Here is a 21296-nt window from a genome sequence, read left to right as displayed (position 1 = left end):
CCAGTTGTGTGTCAATGCAGTACCACAGTTTGCATTTTCTTTACAATAGGATGCATATAAGGACAACAAAAACTGATTTTTCCAGTAACATATAGGACTTTTGACTTTGAGGCATATCCGGGTGTGCTGCACATATTGTACAAGGCAATCCATGTTGCATACCTTTTTATTTCTTCTTACGTGGTGCACCAGCTGTAGACCTGATGAAGGATATTCTATGTAACATTGAGAGAGTTTGCTTTTCCCACTGTGGTATGCATGATCAGTTGACAACAGGACATCAAATAAATGCTTTTTGAACCGTTATTTGACATATCCTTATTGTTATACTGTAATCTTAAAGGTTATACTGTATTAATGAGATGTTTATTTCTCATTGTTAAAGTTAAGTGCAATCCCAAAAAGTCTAATTGTGATTGGACAAGTACCCAATATGACAGTGTAGAGCATCTGTGCTGTAGCTGTGTGTGTAATACATAACACTCTAAATGAGCTGTTTGTCTCTTTGTCTCTAAAGGATGATGAGATCAACCACCAGAGCCAGATGGTGGAGAAACTGAAGGAGCAGATGCTCGACCAGGAGGAGGTAAAATACTTGTATTCAAATCCTTTCATTAGTTTGGTTAAACGGCTCAAGGTAGGCTGCATGTGGCAATCAATACCGCACTTTGAACAGAAGTCATCCGTGAGAGGTTTATTATCGCGCCCTTGAGACGGATGGGAAAAAGAAAAAACTGCTTCTCAGGTGCCAGGAAGCAGTTGAAGGACATAACGCATTATTGTTTCATCGTAAGTGTATTTGTGTGTTAACAGCAGTTTAGAATAGAAAGGTTGTCAGTCAGTGGCAGCTCAGACAGATATTAGTATTGGAGGGAAGGATCAATGCGAAGATTGATGAAGGAATGAAGCATGATGTGCGAGAAAGGGAAAGACCATTGTTGCCAATGTTAATCGCCGTGACTAACATTGCAGCTGATAAGCAAACAAACAAATGCTCTCTAATTATCTGATATGTGATTTAAAAAACTGCGAACGAGCATGACTCATTGATCGAGACCTTTTATGTACGGTAGTAGAAAGATGGTTTAAATCCTTTTCTCACACAAATCTTCAGTAAACAGGTTTATCTCCCTGTAGGCTATACTGTATGCTACTTGTGGGAAGAACAGCAAATTATCCATCCATTAAAATGTAATTACGAACAGTATTTACAGCATTCATTCACAACAGTGGCTAAACTGCCTAAACTCAGCTTTGGCATGTAGTACACTGGCAAGTAAAAGGCATTCATATCCTAAAATGGGCCCGCTGTGGGTTGACCTGACATGATGGTAACTACCTTAGCCTTGTGTACTGTAGCATAATTGTACATCCATTTGGCCAAACAGAAGCTGTACGCTACAGTACAAACATGCAGGCACCCTGGGTAGAGCGACATCTACACCTAATGACATCTATTAAGTAAAATAGCCTGCAGTGTGCTGTAGCAGTGAACATGCAAGCAAACACCATAGTGGCAAAATAATGTTAGCTCTTACAGTGTCATGTGATTAATATTTTAAAAATGTGTTTTATCTGTTAAATCACACCGGTATTGTGTAACAGGGTTTGTAACTTATCTTTCATTACCAAGAGAACAAGATAAACCCAGCAGCTCTGCCTTATGAATCATGAAGACGCTGTACCCATATACCTACAGTGGAATTTCTCTGTTCCCTTTTTAAATCAAACCTTTCTTTATTTGCAATTTATATTAAGTTGATCAATCCCTGTGTCCCTCAGCTTCTGGCATCCTCCAGGGGTGACAGCGAGAAGGTGCAGTCGGAGCTCGGCAGGCTGCAGACAGAGAACGAATCGTCTAAGGGCGAAGTGAAGGAGGTCCTGCAGGCCCTGGAGGAGCTAGCAGTCAACTACGACCAGAAGAGCCTGGAGGGGGAGGAGAAGAGCGTACAGAACAAGCTTCTGGCTGAAGAGCTTGCAAAGAAAATGGTGGGTTTTTGCTTCCTGGAGGCTCAGATTCATGCCATATGTGTGAAAGAACATTGCAACTAAAAATGGTCGAACAGGTAACAAGAGAGAGAATGATGGAGAGAAAACAAAGAGGCAGCGACAGAGAAGAGTTAGCTGATAAAGGCCTTGACATACAGTACACACAATATATATATATATATATATATATATATATATATATATATATATATATATATATATATGGTGATATATATATATATATATATATACATACAGTATATACATATAAGAAGAATCCATCTATCCATTTAACTTCCCGTCTTTCAAGAATATGTAGAGCTACTGGTTCTAAATACAATTAGAGAGATGTGTTAAAAGAAAGATTCGAGGAAACATTCTAATAAATTGATCAGTCAGCAGTCTTAAGTGTAAGAAAAACTTTTAATCAACAACGTGACAGAAACTCTCAAATATTGTTTAAATTACTGCCAGCGCTGCCGTTTCACACCCTCACTGGCAGCAGCTGCAAAAGCTATGAATTTATTCATTTTTGGAAACATGGCTGCTTGTTTCGCAATATCTACACAAATAAATTCACTTCAGAAGGTGTTATTTATACTGAATAGCTTGTTCACTCATTCACTGTTGACAAAGATAGATTTGCAGTTAATGAAATCTGACATAGTTTATCTGAAATATTACGCTTTGATTAAAACAATCCTTTCAGGGACTGTGTATCGCACCAGACATATTCATGTCAAGTGTTGGCGCTTCGAAAAGTCTTAAAAACTTCATTTTCAGGACTCATGAGAACTTCTATGCCCTGAAAACTTTTTTTCTCAGTCAGCTTCTTAGTACTGTTAGACTGTTGGGATCCAACATGAACGTAGTGTTTTTCTCCAAGTCAGAACAGTTTGGGTTATTTCGCATAAGATATTTCTATAGTTTCTGTGTACTATCCTTACTGTTCGGTGGGTTGTTTGTTCACTGTCAATCAAACCAACACAGTCCCGACGAAGCAGATTAACTGCATCATTGAGTGTTAAACCCTTAATAAATAATACCTAAAGAGGATTTTAATTGTTGCTTAATCAGCCATGAATATTAAATGTTGTAGAGAAATACTCAAGAGTTAAAGCTGAGTATTTAGGGGCTTTTTAAATCAATCGTGCAGCTCAAGCTTATTGTGTGTGTATTGACGATGAGCATTGGCAAAGCTGCTCGGTCCTTAATGAAGTTATTGTGACTGGCTCAGTGGACCGAGTGGACCATTATTCACCTTCTTAAAACCTCTTCAATATTTCATGCACCGTTTTACAATCTACCACGGTGTCATCTCCTCCCTCTCGGTGTCTTTTAGAAGCTGGTCCAGAAATGGATGACAGGAACTGATAATGTAACGACTCACTGCACAATTTAGTCTGCTGAAGCCTCTTTCTTTCCTCCATCATCACACTTTGTACGCGTTCCTCTGTGGACATTTCAGCCTGTTCTGTCCTGACTTCTCACCAGACACAACTTCCTTTCGGGGACGCCGCCTTGCAATCTGAAAACATGTCAAACTGAATACAAGAAATCATACAGTGATTAAAAAAAGAAATCCCATTATTCCAGCCTCTCAGGGCCTTTCCCAGCTCCATCCCCCCCCCTGACTCTTTATTACAAATTCTCCACTTTCTGCATCCCAGCTGTTATGCTAATGTGCAGTGTTGCTGATTTCTGCTTTTTTTTTTTTTAAATGGTGCGGCATTGACCTAGAAAAATGGTGCAATAGAGTAAATTCATCACTGTCTTTACCGCACAACTGTCTTCATTGCTGATTTGAGTGGAAGCTCCTCTCTTCTTCTGCAAGATGCCATCGCTCACAGTTGCTGCCTTCTTTCATCCAATCCGTCCACTTAAGCCGCTTTCTATCATTACAATTACCTCCATTCATCATTCCACAAACAATTTATTCTCTTCCAGTATCTCTTCATCAATCTTTCTTCAACTAAACTGAACATTTTTCATTAACCTCTTTTTTTCTTTCCTTTTACTTCGTCATAAATTGATCTATTTCAGTAAATTATTTACTGCTTTTTTATGCTATGTTAATGTTTTGACATGGGAAGTGACCTAGAAACTGATCACAGGGCTTGAAGTTAATGACGTAGAGATGAAGATGGAGAGGTTGATAAATGAGTAAATGTTACTGTATTTAAGATGGTGGTTAATGGGGCTTCCGATTGGCTGATGATCTATAACCTATAACTTTGCAATAACCTAAAATGTGCCATTAAAAATGTAATTAAAAAGAGTTACAATAGATGATCCCATTAGAGTTTAGTGATACAGCTTTAATGCATCTCGCACCACCACAAATGAAACAAACTTCATGAAAAGATTGCATTATGTGGGGGTTACAATTACAATTTTTGGCTATTTCTAAACAATAATACATAATAATAACATTTCTTAGGGGTTGGGGGAATTTAGGCTCATGAACTCTAAGATCCTGGCTACACCCCCGACCAACAACAACACTTTCCTTGGTTTCATTCTTGCGTTGCTCATGTTCATCATGTTGAAAAATTGAGATACAGTTTTGCAAGATCAAATCATTTGTTTTCAGAGTAGCACCCCTTCTTTCACTTAATTTCAGCCCTGTAGAGAATCGATTGAACCCAAATTGTTTCGTTGTGTTGGAACATTTGGCGCTACAACATTGTTTAGAAGCTGCCTGCTGTACAAAATGGAGAAGGATAAAGTAAGCTCCATCATTCACTCTCCCAGATCCTTTCATCCAGCGCCGCTGCCATCAGCCCACATCTTAGTAGTTTATTGATTTGTAATTTAGCGGCCATTATGTTTTTGGTACTTGTATTTCTTGGATGAGAATGAGGTCAGGTGTTAAAGTGTGTCTCACAGCTGTGTGTGCTCGCAGATTAAAGAACTCTCAATCTTCTCCTACACGATTTAATCCCGGTATTCCCCTCTCTTTCCCATCACCCCTCCTCTCTCTCTTTCTCCCAAACTCCTCCGCTCTCGTCTTTCCTCTGTGTTCACTCCCTCAATTCACTCCTCTCCTCACACAGGCTAAACTCATGGCTGTAGAGGCGGAGCTGTCCCGTATCCAGGAAGTGAGCAGCCACCAAAGGAAACGCATCACAGAGATTCTCAACAGCCTGATGAGGGACCTGAATGAGTTCAGCACCATCGTTGGAAACAGGGACATCAAGTTGGTGAGTGGCGCAAATTGCAGACTTGGATACATCGTATTCAAAAGAAACAGATGGTGGGACATTTCATTACAAGCATGAAGTTTTTGAAGTGCTTCAAAATTCCTTAAAGTCAGCAACATTTAACTATGTGGGCAAAGTCAATGCAATTTGTATGAAAGATCACACCCTCCTCTTAAATAAGCACAGATGTCAAACACATACATGGAATTAGCACATCTTACTCTTTCCAGTGAACACACAATGTCCCAGACTAAATGCCAAACCATAACTGACTCTAGGACTCTTCCTGCTACATCACCTCAAAGTCCATAAGGAGTATTTGTTTTCTAGTATAAAGCTTTCAACCTTGTGAGCAGGAGCGGCCTCTTCCAGATGGTTGAATGGATACATTGCCCCCCAAAAGTCCTTCCACACCAACATGCAAAGCACCATGCAGTTTGATGGGTTCATCTCAACCCCATCAAAATAAATCTGTCGGTGTCCCACCCACCTTATTTTGGATATTATTTTCTTTCATCCTGCAACAAGCCTTTGCAACTTTAACTTAGGGAGTCTGCCTACACACAAGGACAGACGTAATCTATTCAACCTCGTTCAACAGAAATCTAAAGCAAATGATGACGCAGCACATCATCCTGACCAAAATCAAGACATTGGAAGCTGTTGATGGTGATGGATGGTCCACCATCACCAACAACCTCACTCGATGCTGAACTAAACAGCCGCATCGGAAAAGCAGCCTCTACTTTTGGGAAGCTCACAGCCATGGTTCAGGTGTACAGAGCCTGTGTCAAAAGCACAGTCCTGTATGGTAGTGAAGCTTTGACCTCATTCTTACATCAAGAGCGGAGGCTGAACAGCTTCCATCTGCACTACCTGAGGCGCATACTGGGCATCATTTGGAGTGACAGGATTACACACACAGCAGTCCTGCAGAGAGCACAACTTCCCAGAGTGTACTCCCTCCTCAGGGAAGGGACATCTCCGCTGGCTGGGCCATGTCCAGGGGATGGACGACTAGACGAATCCCACAGAACTTTCAATCGGCAGGAGGTAAACCGGTCGCCCACAGCTACACTATAAGGATGTCTGCAAGCAAGACCTCAAGTCCTTTAACATCACCCTGTCACCTTATAAGATGCCGCTCAAGAATGTATTTAATGGGAGCAAGCACTCTGCAGTGGAATAACAAAGAGGACAAAGAGGACAAAAACAGCGCACCACCACATCCTCATCGGCCTACAAATGTAAAATCTGCAGCTGAGTCTACCTCTCACTGATTGGACTTCACAGCCACAGCAGATGCTGTAGTAAAACATAACTCCGAGGCATTAGAAATCTATAGTCTTCTAAAACTGTGATGCAGACGAGATGTATACATATATTCTTTTCTGTGTTGAAAACCTGTGGACACAACAGCCAGAGACTCAAACAATTTCAAATTGAGTAAATCCTTTCTTTTTGTTCTCATAAAAACGTATCCCACAACAGGGATTCCCAACCAAGGTTACTTGTACCCCAGATGGTGCTTTCACAAATTGAGCTCATCGTAGCTGTACATCAAATAAAACGATTGGAAACCTCTGTCTTGCAACATGTATAGTACCACTCACACGGTGACAAACTGATTCTGGAAACAACAATATATAAAATGTCTGGCTAAGACATGTACCCTGTAAATAAAGAGAAAGAAAACCGAGTAGAAACAGAGAGGGGTCAAACATTCACACTGTACACACATGTCAAATGTATATGTATGTACATTCAGTGTCTAATGATGCCAAAGCGTCACTATAGCTTCATCACACATGCACTGATGCATCTGTGGAAATGTACGAATCTTCATACATTGGATTTTGAGCACTTAAAACAAATATCTGTGTATTTGTGGCTGTGTTTAACGCAGCTGAAGGGCTATGCATTATTCATTAGAGTCAGTATATGTATAGCCTTGAATATCAATTTCTCAATATAACATCTGGGGATAGGTAGTAGCCATATCCACTGATGTATCTTAGCTATAATATTTAGATTGATTTTGATATGTATAGGATGTATAGTCTATCCTTCACAGTTCAATTCAGAGCATCTGAGTCACGGCATCTGCTAAATGATGCATTTAACATAAAGGATGTGCCTGCAACATGTCAGAAAGAGTCCTTAAGATGCCTCCCTCCCTCTTTAACTTTCCAGCTGTCTTTAAATCGTCCCCCACTCAATCTTAAGCAGACGTCTCCACTACTCATTTAACGGTCTGTCCTCTCTACCTCATTTGTCTCTAGCCCGTGGAGATCTCCGGTGCAATTGAGGAGGAGTTCACTGTGGCCCGCCTCTACATCAGTAAGATAAAGTCAGAGGTGAAGTCCATGGTGAAGCGCTGCCACCATCTGGAGAGCCTCCAGCTGGAGTGTCACCGCAAGATGGAGGAGACGGGCAGAGAGCTGTCTTCATGTCACCTCCTCATTTCACAGGTGAGGGACTAATTGAGGAACTAGCTGAAAACATCTGAAAAGAGTTATTAAATATGTCAATCCAGCAGGAGATTCTGGTGTTGATGTGGGAAAATGTAGGACAGCTACAATGAAAGCTCCCAGTACAAAATATTAATATGACAAAACAAATGAATGATTGACGTTTTGAGTCTTCATCAGACTAATTAACCACAAAGACTTACGTGCGTTTGATATTAATTACTCTGTGTGCAAACTGTCCTTATGTTTTATATTCTTTGATTGCTTGAAGCCATGATGTTGTTATGAGTTTTACTATCTTGATATTTAAGTTAAATTCCCTAATGAATTATGAAGGATGATAAATGTTGAATGTAGATCATAATCATTTCACAATGAGTAGAAAGTTCATTTTATTCCTGGGTGTAAAGTTTTGTCTTTGTTTTGACGCTGTATTCTGACTTTCAGCACGAGGCAAAGATCCGCTCTCTGACAGACTACATGCAGAATGTGGAGCTGAAGAAGAGAAAGTTGGAGGACAGCTATGACTCTCTGAGCGAGCAGCTAGCCACACTCCAAACTCAAGGTAGACTAATGTCATTATTATAGTAATCCAGTTAACAAACAAGACTAAAAGTGCAGCCAATCTAGACTTTACTTTAGCACAGCGGTGTTTTGAGTTGAATGCTAACATAAGCATGCTAACTATTTGCAATGACAATGCTAACATGCTAAGCAGGTAAACCATGTGCACTATCTTAGTTCAGTGTGTTAGCATGCTAACATTTGCTAATTAGCAAAGTCATGAACTAAAGTACTGGAAGATGGACTAGAGGAAACCTCAGGGGATCATCAACAATAAGTCTTTACGATTCATCCTCTGGGCACCATGAATGTCTTTACTAAGAAGTCATGGCAATTCATCCAAGCAGTGAGGTTGAGGATGCAGCACATTTGTAACAGTATATAAATCAATGCTTTTGAGGTGAAATCTAACAATCTAGCCAAGCCTGAGGTGCAAGGATCAATATTGAATAAACACAATCAGTGCAGCATGTAAAATGTACAAGTTCTGTATTTGTAATAAAAATGTCTTTGCCCTCAGGCTCATGGGTGAGATATTTAACCTACGTGATCAAAATAACAAACCAGGAACAAAGTTTTCACATTTATACATTTTTACAGACTCTAAGGTGAAGTACGAAAACGAGAATATGGTCAGACAAGCTAAACAACAGCTGTGTGGTTGATAACTCACACGAAACACAAGGCTCCAGGAGCAAATCTAATCAAAACAGTCAGCTAAACAGATATTTGCGCAATAAATCCGATAATACTGCAGATTTAACGTAGTATATTTATCCAATAAAAGCATATGTTTTTAAGATGACATTGTGCTAAATCGATGAATAGTGATCTTCTCTGTGACATTCTTGCTCACTGCACAGCGAAGGACAATATGTAGATTGAACTATTTTGTAAATCTTAAGCTAGATTGCTGACTTGAGATGCCAAAGACAAATATAAGGCTAATATTCGGACACAGCGAAAACTGTGTTTCAGCTCCACCGAACCGGAACTGTGAGGAAGTGCAGCTTAAAGCTATTTTATCTGAACCAAAATGGAAGGAGTCTCTGTTTATCTGTATGTCTGTTATCCGATCGACTTCCCACTTGGCGGGTGTATTGCTCAGGACCCAAAGAAGTGCAGGAAGTGAAGTTTCGATGACTTGTTCTCGATAAAGCTGTAATACCGAAGGGGCATTGCACTAGTACACAAATCACAAATCGGGCCAAAGTCGATAGAAGTCATTCTTCCTTCCAAAACTGCGTTATATAACCAGTGGATTTAAGGGCAGGTAAATCAATTTGGTTCCTACTCCACACCGGAGCTAGGCGCTCCTTGAGTCATTACAGAAGTAAATAAATACAAAGTGCTTCAGGTTGTGTTGATCACACAGCCTGGTGTGAAGTAGAGAGCTCGGTAATTCCATCATCAGACACCAGAAAGTTCAGGAGCAGCATTCAGTTGACAAATCAGGTCAGCGTAACACAATAGCTGTCATTTTCAATAAAAGGTATTACTACACACAGGCAGGACTTGGATCACGCTGACCTCGCTGTCAAAGGAAGTGGCGGTACCCGCTGTGCTGTCAAAGTCAAGTCACTGTCACCTCTTTATCTCATCGGTGTCTTTTTTCCCATATCTGTCCTAAGTCTACTCTCCTCTCTCTTTCTATCTCCATCTCGCTCTGTCTTGTTTCTCTCTCTCTCTCTCTCTCTCTCTCTCTCTCTCTTCTCTCTCTGGGTTTTGGTTTGTCTCTCTCTCTCTCTGGTTTCCTTCTCTCTGGTCTCTCTCTCGTCTTTTTTCTCTCTCTCTCTCTTTCTTGTTTCTCTCTCCCTCCTCCCTCTCCTCCCTCTCTCTCACTCTCTCTCCTCTCTCTCTTCTCTCTCTCCTCTCCTCTCCTCTCGCTCTCTGCTCTTTCCCTCCCCCACTTCCTCTCTCAATCCTCGTCTCTCTCCTCTCCTTCCCCTCTTCTCTCTCTCTTCTCCTCCCTCCGCTCTCCTCTCCCTCTCTTCGTCTCTCCTCCCTCTCTCCCCACTCTCCTCTGCTCCCTCTCTTCTCTCTTCTCTCTCCTCTCCTCTCTCTCTCTCCCTCTCTCCTCCTCCTCTCCCTCTCTCTCTCATCTCTTCTCCCTCGCTCCCTCGTCCTCTCTCTCCTCCTCTCTCTTCTCTCTCCCTCTCTCTCCTCCCTCTCTCTCCTCAATCCCCTCCTCTCTCTCCTACCTCCCCCCTCCCTCTCTCTCTCCCCTTCCTCTCTCTCCTCTCCTCCTCACCTCTCTCTCTCTCTCTCTCTCTCTCTCCTCCCCTTCTCCTCTCTCCCGTCCTCTCTCCCTCCGTCCCTCTCTCCTCTATCCTCTCATCTCTCTCTCTCTCTCTCTCCTCTCTCTTCTCCCCTCTCTCTCCTCTCCTCTCTCTCCTCCTCGTCCCTCCCCCTCCACTCTCTCTCTCTCTGCTCGCTCTCTCTCTCTCTCTCTCTCTCCCTCTCTCTCGCTCTCTCCTCTCTCTCCTCTCTCTCTCTCTCCTCCTCCTCTCTCTCCTCCTCAATCGCTCCCTCTCTCATCTCCTCTCTCTCTCCTCTCGTCCTCTCTCCTCCTCCTCCCTCCTCCCCCTCTCCTCTCTCTCACCCCCTTCCTCCTCCATCTCTCCTCTCTCTCTTCTCTCTTCTCTCTCTCTCCTCTCTCACCTCTCGCTCTTCTCTCTCTCATTCCCTCTCCTCTCCCCCTCTCCTCTCTCTCCTCCTCCCTCTTCTCTCTCCCCCCTCCCTCTCTCTCGCCTCCTCTTCATCTCTCCTCTCGCTCTCTTCTATCATCTCTCCTCTCTCTCTCTTCTCTCTCTACTCTCGCTAACTCTCTGTCTTGGCTTTCTCTCTCCTCTCTCTTGGTTCTCTCTCTCTCTCTTCTTCTTGTTTCTCTCTCTCTCTCTGGGTTCCTCTCTCTCTCTCTCTCTGTCTTGGTGTGTTTCTCTCTCTCTCTCTCTCCTTCTATTCTCTCTCTCTCTCTCTCTCTCTCTCTCTCTCTCATCTTCTCTCTCTCTCTCCTCTCCCTCTCTCTTGGTTTCTCTCACTGGCGTGTGTGCGTGTTTGTTTCAGAGAGCATGTCACAGGTGACCAGCGGGGAGAATCACTCTTCTGTCCAGGATTCCTGTGATATAAAGGTAACCATGAATACAGTGAGAGCAATTTAGTGTAATGACCTTTTCTCGCTTCACCTCAGCTCTCAGCTACCTGCAGGTGTGTGTTGGTGTGAAGTGGATGTGTTTGTCTGCTTCTTTGAGTGCACGTTCATGTTCCAGCATACTGCGTCTGTGCTTGTACATCAGATTGTGAGTGCAAATGTGTCTGCATGTCAAGCAGGGCTGCACCAGTTACTTGCATTATAGATGAATCTGTCGAAAATAGTAGGGAATACTTTGACCTGTAAAATAGAAATTTGTCATTTTTATGTAGTGCAAGTGTTAAATAGTAAACCTCAGACTTACTGGTAAGCAGCTAGCTGGCTGCTACATATTTATCGTACAGAGTGTGTCTTCTTCTCTTCTCACATAACTCTTGGTAAGATAGCAAATAACAATAATGATGAAAAAGTTGAAATATTCCTTTAATGTCAGAAGAATTGTGAGTGTGAGTCTTGCTATCTCCAAGTAGCTTACAGTATATCAAGTGCAACAGTCAAAAATCATATCGCAGTGAAACTAAATAGAGAAAAGCAGCAAATCCTCACATTTGACATACTGGAAACAGTAAAAACATTTGCTATTGGGCCTGTGTTACCTCCGAGCTCCCAGTGCACACAGCACACTCAAAGTGGCAACTTCATTGTATCGTTCACTGAAACACTCCAGTATACTGGAACACTACCATGCCTCTGGTTTTCTGTATGTCAGTTAGTTTTCTAGTAGTTTGATGAAACACAACAACATTTCGGAAAATGCAACTTGTCCGTACAACATAATCTGAAATAATAAAGGTGTTAGAAATATATTTGGATACAAGTCAGGACTCCTTCACACGTAAGGATGTGCAGGATCCATATTGATATTGTACTCACACGGTGCAAAGTGTATGTGTGTTTAATGCCCATGTGGCCTTCTATGTCCACATGTGCACTGGTGTGTTTCATTATTTTCTCTCTTGTTATTTAGTCATTTTCTCTCTCTCATTATATATGTATGTCTCACCCCCTCTTGTTGCCCCAATACCTCAGAGGGCTCTGGAGCAGCAGATGGAGTCGCACCGTGAGTCGCACAGCAAACAGCTCGGCCACCTGCGAGACGAGATCAATGAGAATCAGAAGATCATCGACGACTTAGACGAGTCAGTGCTTCGTTGTAATTCTTCCCTTTTTCCGATATACCAAATCAGGATTTCTAAATCAGGAGTCCACTTTAGAAATACTTTACTTGTATAGGAGAATAACAAGAGAAGTAATCCTAATCCTTGTCCTAATTATAACTTTAAATCAGACTTTCTATAAGTAGACACTTAAATTATACTGTAAAGCTTCCCTATGAGTGACTAATGTCAGGCAATGTATTATGGGTGCAATTTATTTTATTAATTTATTTAGAAGTTTCAATCAACTAAACGGAAATCTGATATCAATCAAGTTTTAAAAATAGTTAAAATGTCATGGGAAAGACATATTTACTTCTATCTCTGACACTGGACTGTGTGCCCCTACAATGCAGGTTGTGCATGGTTCCAGAAGCAGACAGCGTATCCACTCAGCTGTCTGTGGGCTCACATCTGAAATTCAATTCTGCCCCCATAAGCAGGGGGGAAATGCTAAATTTGGGGAAACATGGTCTCAGTCGTTGAGTTCTCAAAAAAAGTCTAAGTCCCGCTCTAAGAGGGGCTGGAATCAATATGCGTGGGGGGTTGACATGCTGTGGAAACTGCTGCGTGGGAGGACTTTAGAGTCAAGCTGCTGCTACTGACAACAGATCAGTAAAGGACCCACTGGGCTTGTTTGGGCTCCTTGAAAAAATGCCTCCTTCAGGTTCCTCGTTTTGAAGATTTCTGTACCACGCGTGACCATATGGGAGCGTTCTGCAGGGCAGATTCTCTTGAAGCACTAAAGTATATTTCCCAGCTGGCCTGGGGATAGTGTAGTAAGACCCAAGGAGCAGCTGCAGAGAATGTCTGAATGAAAAGACATTTGGGGCTACTCCGCTTGTCCTGCTGGCATGACCTGAGTTGGATAAGCAGCTTGAATATAGAGGGATGTAAGTAGGGTAGAAAGCATCTGTAAAGAGCAGTGTGGCCATCCAGATCCTTGAAGCAGAGCAGGAAGAGCGAGTATACAATAAATGTTCTTCCAAGTATTCAAGGGTCAGAAAAGCAGAGCAAAATAACACAGTGCCATGTACAAGTGTGCAGCTTTGTACCACGTGAAATGCCCGACTTAAAAAAGAAAACAGGATGCGTCTGTACGCTAATGGGACAGTGTTGATGTGATGATACTCTTGGGTCACCCTAGGAACCCTGTGGTCAGCCAAAACGTCTGTCTCGCACGAACAGCTTGAATGTGACTTTGAGGGAAAGAAATATATCCTAACCCTGCATATAAAAATGGTGCCTCCTCGTCATTCTTGATCCTGCAGCATTAAAAGTCTGCACACCACTGGACTGTCAAGCTAAGGCCAAAACAAAAGCCACCTCATTACAAACCCTTTGTGCTGTCCTGTAATATTTATTGTAAAATAGCTAAAGGCATAGTGGTAAAACTCTAAGAGGGGCAATTCATTCAATTAAATAGAGAACATTTTCAAGGCCATGAGAGTTCATAAAGTTACATTCCAAATATGTGTTTGTGGAGCTCAATTTCCTGAATGCATCTGTATTACAGATTCTAATTTGTATTTTGACATGTACAAAAGAGAGAAACGATGCATGAGTATTTCCATTAAAATGTTGATCCTATCCATTTAATTCCTGAGTAAGCCATTTTTTTTTTTTTTTACCTTTTTCAGTTGTAACCAGAAACAGCAGCTGGAGTTGGAGCAACTGCACTGTGACTTTGAACATCTCAGGAGTCAGGAGCATCGCAAGAGCCGCCAGCTGGAGGAACTGACGTGAGTCTCTGTTTTTTTTGTTGTTGTCCTGGCTAGCATTCAAACACTTTCCCAGACGGAGGCCCGACGGCGAGCTGCGTCTTCTGATTCACGTCTTCAATTTCTCTCTGTCATTTGTCTTCTCTTTGTCAATTTATCTTCCTCTCATTCTGCTGCTCTGTCATCCTATGTACAGTAAACATTTATCTCCCTGTGGAGTAATACAGTGATGCAGTTTATGGCTAAAATGATCTGGAGGCTAACGCTTGTAACCGTCTTCGCCTCTTTCTCTTTTGCTTTATTTCTGTGTAGCTCTCTTTGCATCTCCAGTATGGAGTTTTTGGATAAGGTAGCAGCTGGCTGCTAATAGGCCTCTCCCTGGCTGCACTGACCTTTGCAGCATATTGCATCAGATGGCAGATGTGAAACGGGGGTAGCCGGGGTCTATGCTTTGCGTTTGTTCTTTATTCATGAATTATTCTGGGCAGAACGTCGTCCTCGTTTGGGTAAAGTGAAGGTTTTTTTTTTTTTTTTTTCATCTGTCTATCTATAGATTTCTCCATGAGCGACATGAGCAGTCGAAGCGAGACCTCAAAGGGCTGGAAGACACTGTTGTAAGTCATTATTTGCTGTCACGATTGACTTGGCTCCCTCAGAGGCCACTGATCCCCTAAATACTCTCTAACTGCTTTAACTGCACTATTTCCTCTCCCTCTCCATATTGAAGGCTCGTGAGCTCTACACCCTGCACAACCTCCGCAAGCTCTTCGTTCAAGACCTCACGACTCGTGTTCGAAGAGTAAGCCAGACACAGCACACTTAAAATCTTTAATTCTCCATATGTAACCATTGTAGCTAGAGTACATGTGACTTTACCTAGACTGTATGCAAATGACCTTTTTGGTACAACAGTATTTGCATTGGCAGTGGTTAAAGATTCTCCACTGTTTCTGTCCACAGAGTGCACAGATGGAGCTTGATGATAGTGGGGGATATATCACCCAAAAACAGAAGATTTCCTTTCTTGAAAACAACCTGGACCAGCTTACAAAAGTTCACAAACAGGTAACAACGAGCAGCCGAAGTAAAACTATAAATGATAGAGAAGGAGACAGAAATAACTTTCTACCGGTCAACCATTTCTTTAAAAATGAGGACAAATCATACGGTTTCCCTCGGCCTGTAAATCTGATTATCACCGTGTCGTGGCACAGCAGTGAGGCAGAAACGTCTTAGCTGGCTAGAATATATATGAGAGGAACTAAATTAAAATACAGAGCAGTGTGCGCTGTTTGTCATTGCTCTCCTATAGACAAAAGTAACGCAAGCTCCATCAATCATTTTACCGCTGCAACTTCACATGAAAGTCTCCTTGAGAACAGAGCAGCAGGAGGTGTTAAACCGCGCTGCCTTCAGGGAGAGCAAGTTACTCTGTTACTCCGATTTGATAAACACAAAAGAATTTGTGATGCAGGTGCACACAAACATGCCTTTCTCCTCTCGCTCTCTCTCTCTCTCGCTCTCGAGCTGAAGCACACAATCTCTCAGAGGCAGACTTGTGTTTAAAAAGATGAGACACTAACACACATGCGGACAGACACACACACACACACACACACACACACACACACACACACACACACACACACACACACACACACACACACACACATATTTCTTTAATATTCCTATATGGACTACAGCAGTGAAGTGTTGATTTGCTAAACACTCTGCAGACTGGCACATAAACTCGTGCTGGCAGATTGGTGGGAGCTGCACTGCAGCAGTGTCGGGCAGAAAACCAATCCTAAAGTGGCTGCTGGGAAACTCCATCCCATACACCACCTGCTGATTCTGTGGGAATGGAAGATGAAAGTCGTGGTCATAAATCAGCAAACTCCCAGTGGAGAATGATAAGACTCCCAACGACAGTGGGGTTATGTGTGAGTTTCCCTGCGCTTACAGATCCAGCACTGAATGTCTGTCTATCCATCTGCACATACTCACAGCTGTCATGGTTTTGCTCATAACATCACTTACCTCCTGTGGAAGTCTTTCTATTTAAAATGACTCACGAATAACAATAATAGTACCGCCCAACCTGTTTCCAGAATCTTTTCCCGGCTTGTAACTTAGATAACCTGGAGCGTTATAGTTTCCTCTCATAGTGCATCACAGCATCATTGTCTAAACTCTTATGTTTGAAAACACATCGCTGAGATGCAGGAACCTTCACTAGATACAGTGTGTCAGTTATCACTGATGAACCTGTTTATTATCTTATTAACATTACTTTCAATTTTCTTTAAATGTACCTTCATTTTCGATATAAAATATGCTTAACATGCTCTTTGAATCTGCGTGCGCCCGCGAGGTAAGTGCACGCTGCAGAGTGCGTGCACACAGTGGAGAAGCATTACAAAACAAAAAATAAATAAAATGCACAGGTCTTTAAATCGTACATAGCAATGTCAAAGGGACACAAGTTATTCATACATTTTATTCAAAACAGAAAAACATATTCTAGAGTAAACATTACATAGAGTAATATTACTAACCTTTTCTTTGCATATTGTATCTTTTTATCATTTCTTTATATGTAACATGGTCACTGAAATGTACAGTCAATCGCTGGGCTTACGTGTCGTTGTGTGTGTGTGTGTGTGTGTGTGTGTGTGTGTGTGTGTGTGTGACAGTTGGTGCGTGACAATGCAGATCTTCGCTGTGAGCTTCCAAAACTGGAAAAACGTCTTCGATCTACAGCTGAGCGAGTTAAGGCGCTGGAGGGTGCTCTGAAGGAAGCGAAGGAAGGAGCCATGAAGGACCGCCACCGCTACCAACAGGAAGTGGAGCGCATCAAGGATGTGATGAGGTTTCGCAATCCCTTCCGCCGGCCCCATGCTGCACAGATAGGTACCACATGCACCTCGCTCACAGTGAAATAATCGAACAGCCATCAGCAGTGATCTCCACACCGTATTACATGTGTCATTTCAGTAAAAGCAGATAAAATGTAATCTGTAGGTAGGTGATCCTTTGCTGATCTGGGGGTATTACCATGCGACATTCCTGTTTAGGACATTAATTGCTTTCTTATAATTCCCAGAACTGCATTTCATTGTCTCGGTACTCTGTGCAATGATAAATAAAGCTGAATGTAATGTAATTCAGTCCACAATCAAATCACACACTCACTGGATTTAATGTCTACAAGCCCTTCTATTTAGGTTTGCATAGAGTCATATTACAATATAATTTATACTGTGCAGCACAGCACCTGCACATACATCCAACTCTTATGATGGAATTAAGTGAATGCATTAGTGCATCTCACCAAGACAGTATATGTCTAAGGAAATGTGTCAATATGAGTCCCCGAGGATAACGTTGTTATATAATATTCAAGATATTTTTCTTCACCGTATGAATCTTTTTGCAACAGTGATCTTAAACGGGAAAAGAGGTAGCATAAAGACAAATGTCTCGACATACTACAATTCTCTCCACCACTCTTCTGTTTAGGCTACACATAGAAGCACTCTTCTCTGTGTGGTCACACCACTTCATCTGCTGCACTGTGAGGAAAATCTTTTAGCACGGTGCAACCATCCCCTTTCATGTCTCTGCCGTGTGATTTCCTCACAGACAACATCCATTATTGGATTTTGCATCATCTATATAAACTTCCTCTTTCCTCTTACCACAACACCACATATACTCAGACTCCACCGTCCTCATGCGTGAGCGAGGGGACGGACAAGTCTTCAGCACCGATGCTGTTCCATATTCAGGACTTAAAAGTACCACGTTCACCCCTGAGGACACAGAGCCTTACATTGTGACAATATTTATGATCATACATCAAAATGCTGAAATTCTTGAATGGTTGACTGGATTATTTTCCTAAGGATTTCCACAATGAGCTCTTTTGAGAGAAATACAATTTATTAGAAAAGCATTGTAATCCATTTTAATCACCAAGACTTACTTCATCACTGTGTCTATTGAAGATAATTGCAATCATGCCTTTGAATTCTGTGTGAAAGAGATGAGACGCCTTTGCTGCTGTGAGAAAATGAGCTATTGATTTGAGAGTGTTTTTGTAATAATGATTTTCATTTGAAGAAATTGAAGAATTTCTTATTATTACAAGGAAGAAAAAAAGGAAATAGAAATGTTCCTCTTTGTGTCAGCGTGTGTGTTTGATTGACAGCAGCTGGCAGGCTGCCAGAGTGTCGGTGTTGCACTGTAGTGAGCGATAGACAAGTAAACAAATTAGCCTGTTTGGCAGACAGTGTATTGTTAGTGGTGCAGGACAAGATGTTTGTTCATGTTCGTAAGTTAGATCAGAAAGAGACTTTAGAAGGAATGCTAATGTGTGGCTCTCGTGTTGTGTAACAGGCTGACGCTGCTGCTTTATGTAAGATGTGATTGGCTGCATGGAAACAAAGTCTCCATCTAGAGCTGCAACGAGTAGTCGACTAATCAATTAGTCAATCGAAGAAAAAAAAAAGAAATGTCAGAAAATGCTGTTTTTTTAGCCTCTGAAGGAAATGTGAAGAGAAAAGCAGGACATTTCTATCTTATTAAACTGAATATCTTTGGGTTTTGAACTCACAAAAACAAGACATCCGCTTGGATTTTGAGAAACTTGGATGGATATTTTTCCCTATTTTCTGACATTTTATAGACCAAACGATTGTTTGATTAATTTAGAATCATTAGTCGCAGCCCTAACCCTATCATAAAAAACAAAACAGATAAAGTATTAATTTCTCCCTTTTGTGTTTGTGTCGTGTTAATGTTTTTGAATTCACACTTATTTTTGATTGTTTATCCGCAGGGCACCTTTGTGAAAGAGAGCTTTGCTCTCAATTAGTTTCCCCTGATTTAATAAAGATGATCTATATTCTGTAGCAGCCAGTTTCCGTTGGACTTTAATATATTCTCAGTATTCAAGTCACATTAAAATGTAACACTTTGTGCTGCAGATGGCAGTTCAGCACAATCCCTTGAGCAGTATAAATATGATGTTTTTGTCTTTTCTGGATGAATGGATCAATCAATAAATCCATTCTGTTTCTATCACTAACAGCCAAGCCTGTGCGTGCTGGTCACTCGTGCTCTCCCGCCAACCCCTTCTTCATCCGAGGCTACAGCGATCACCCCGTTGCCTTCCACAAACCTGATTTCCACAACAGCAACATCAAACAAGCAGCTGCTCCTACTTCTCCTGCAGCACCAGAGAGTGTGCCCAGGTTACCTGAGGCCAGCTCCAACCAGAACAGTCCCACCAAACACCTCGACACCCAAATCAACGACTCGGATGACAACGACGCTCATGACGAGGACAACGAGGACAACGAGGACAACGAGGACAACGAGGACAACGACGCTCAGGACAACGACGCTCAGGACAACGACGCTCAGGACAATGAGGATAACGAGGACAACGACGCTCAGGACGAGGACAACGAGGACAACGACGCTCAGGACAACATGTGAGCAAGCTCCACGTGTTAGAATTTTTGATTTAACATCATGGAGTAATAAACTGCAGGCAGTTATGGTAAATTGACTCCATTTATAAAGCACTTTTCCGATCTTTGCGATCCCTCAAAGCGCTTTACAACACATGTCAGCGTTCACCCGTCAGTGTGAGTCAGAGGCGACCACACAAGGTGCACATCATCAGTAGTGATAAACATTCACACACACCGTTGGCCAGGCCATCGGGAGCCATTTTTAAATGTACATATCCTTCTAAATATTAGTTTGGACGACTAAACTCAAGGTCCACATACTAGTTTTTTTCCAGAGCTTTCGGCAGCGGTACAGTTGTCATGACAACTGTACCGCTGATGAAGACTGTGAGATGCAGCTGAATTCTTCAGAAATGCTCAAAAAAACAATAGTTTTCATGCTCAGAGCAAAGCTCACCTTATGCTTTCTACTAGACCCATATAACCATACAGTATCTGTAAATAATCTGTCTTCTGAATGATTTAAAAACAGAGCAGCTTTTCAACGTCTAGTGTTTGTAGTTTGTAGTGTGCGTACAACACCAGCATTTAGTTTTGATCTGTTTTTACACATCCAACTATCTCAGATGTCGGTGTGTGTCAATTGAGTGTTGAGAAAAGTAGATCCTGCACACCGCTCTTGCTCAGCATCCCACTTTATTAATCATACTAACGTCAGTCCCTCGTCTTCGTCAGGAGCGTTTTACACAATTGTTCTTAAGTAGATGATGCTCCTCCCACTCTGTGTGGACAAGAGTGGGACAGTCCTGTTCTTGTGCGAGTGTCTCATGTGACAATCTGCTACATTATAACAGACACAGGTCAGACGCCACAACACATAATTAAGTTTACAAGAATATACACAGAAGTTGCACATCTGATTAATGAAAACATCGGCCTTGCAGCTTACGTCATTTAAAGTTATGTAATCATACGTACTACTTAGTACCATACAGCAAGTAGGTCACCTTCTCGTCATACAATCCTTGGGGGGGGGAGGACAGAGTTTGCAAATTAATTATTCAGTATACTTCACTTCTATTAAGTATTTCATCAATGTTGCCACTTCTCTCTGGCAGTCAGTTAATCTGTTTTGACATTGATTTATTATGTAGTGGCTGAGCGAGCACTTGGGTACACTTACATTTTCAATTTGTTATTCTATTTTTATTTAACTTAAAGATCATATTGATCCAGAGATCAAGATTTTTGAAACACCAATCCCACAGTGGCACATTAAACATCTCTTCCTCCTGTTTGTAGGCTGCCGGCCGAACCGGCGAGCCGAGCAGACAAGAACACCGCAGAGATGCTCGACTCAGAAAACGGTGAGTCCTGCTCAGATGACGCCTGTTGAAATAATGAGAGACATTATGATAAAGATCAGCGGAGAGTAAAATCCCTTCTTATTAGGACCTCTTATTTTATATTATGCCAGCCAGAATGTTTGAATGTTGATTTATATACTTAGAGTGGCGGTGGTTGTTAAAGCCGTTGACAGTGATTGCCTTGCTGCTC

At 41.9% G+C, this 21296-nt stretch overlaps 1 protein-coding gene across 1 annotated transcript in view; it reads left to right on the top strand.

The window, feature by feature from the left end:
* kif5ab (kinesin family member 5A, b) overlaps positions 1 to 21296 on the top strand; it is a 56760-nt gene that overhangs the window by 30999 nt on the left and 4465 nt on the right. Inside the window, exons 13-26 of the mRNA XM_029431477.1 lie at positions 518 to 586; positions 1783 to 1989; positions 5046 to 5192; positions 7475 to 7663; positions 8111 to 8228; positions 11294 to 11358; positions 12408 to 12517; positions 14176 to 14277; positions 14810 to 14870; positions 14984 to 15055; positions 15217 to 15321; positions 16953 to 17169; positions 19352 to 19757; positions 21042 to 21106. Of these exons, the coding sequence (XP_029287337.1) occupies positions 518 to 586; positions 1783 to 1989; positions 5046 to 5192; positions 7475 to 7663; positions 8111 to 8228; positions 11294 to 11358; positions 12408 to 12517; positions 14176 to 14277; positions 14810 to 14870; positions 14984 to 15055; positions 15217 to 15321; positions 16953 to 17169; positions 19352 to 19757; positions 21042 to 21106 (1933 nt within the window). The remainder of the gene's footprint in view (positions 1 to 517; positions 587 to 1782; positions 1990 to 5045; positions 5193 to 7474; positions 7664 to 8110; positions 8229 to 11293; positions 11359 to 12407; positions 12518 to 14175; positions 14278 to 14809; positions 14871 to 14983; positions 15056 to 15216; positions 15322 to 16952; positions 17170 to 19351; positions 19758 to 21041; positions 21107 to 21296) is intronic.

Source organism: Cottoperca gobio, chromosome 5 (assembly GCF_900634415.1).
Source record: "Cottoperca gobio chromosome 5, fCotGob3.1, whole genome shotgun sequence".
In the NCBI taxonomy this organism is placed as follows: Eukaryota; Metazoa; Chordata; class Actinopteri; order Perciformes; family Bovichtidae; genus Cottoperca; species Cottoperca gobio.
Note: the sequence above shows the minus strand (reverse complement) of the source record. Positions and strands in the feature narration are given on the sequence as shown.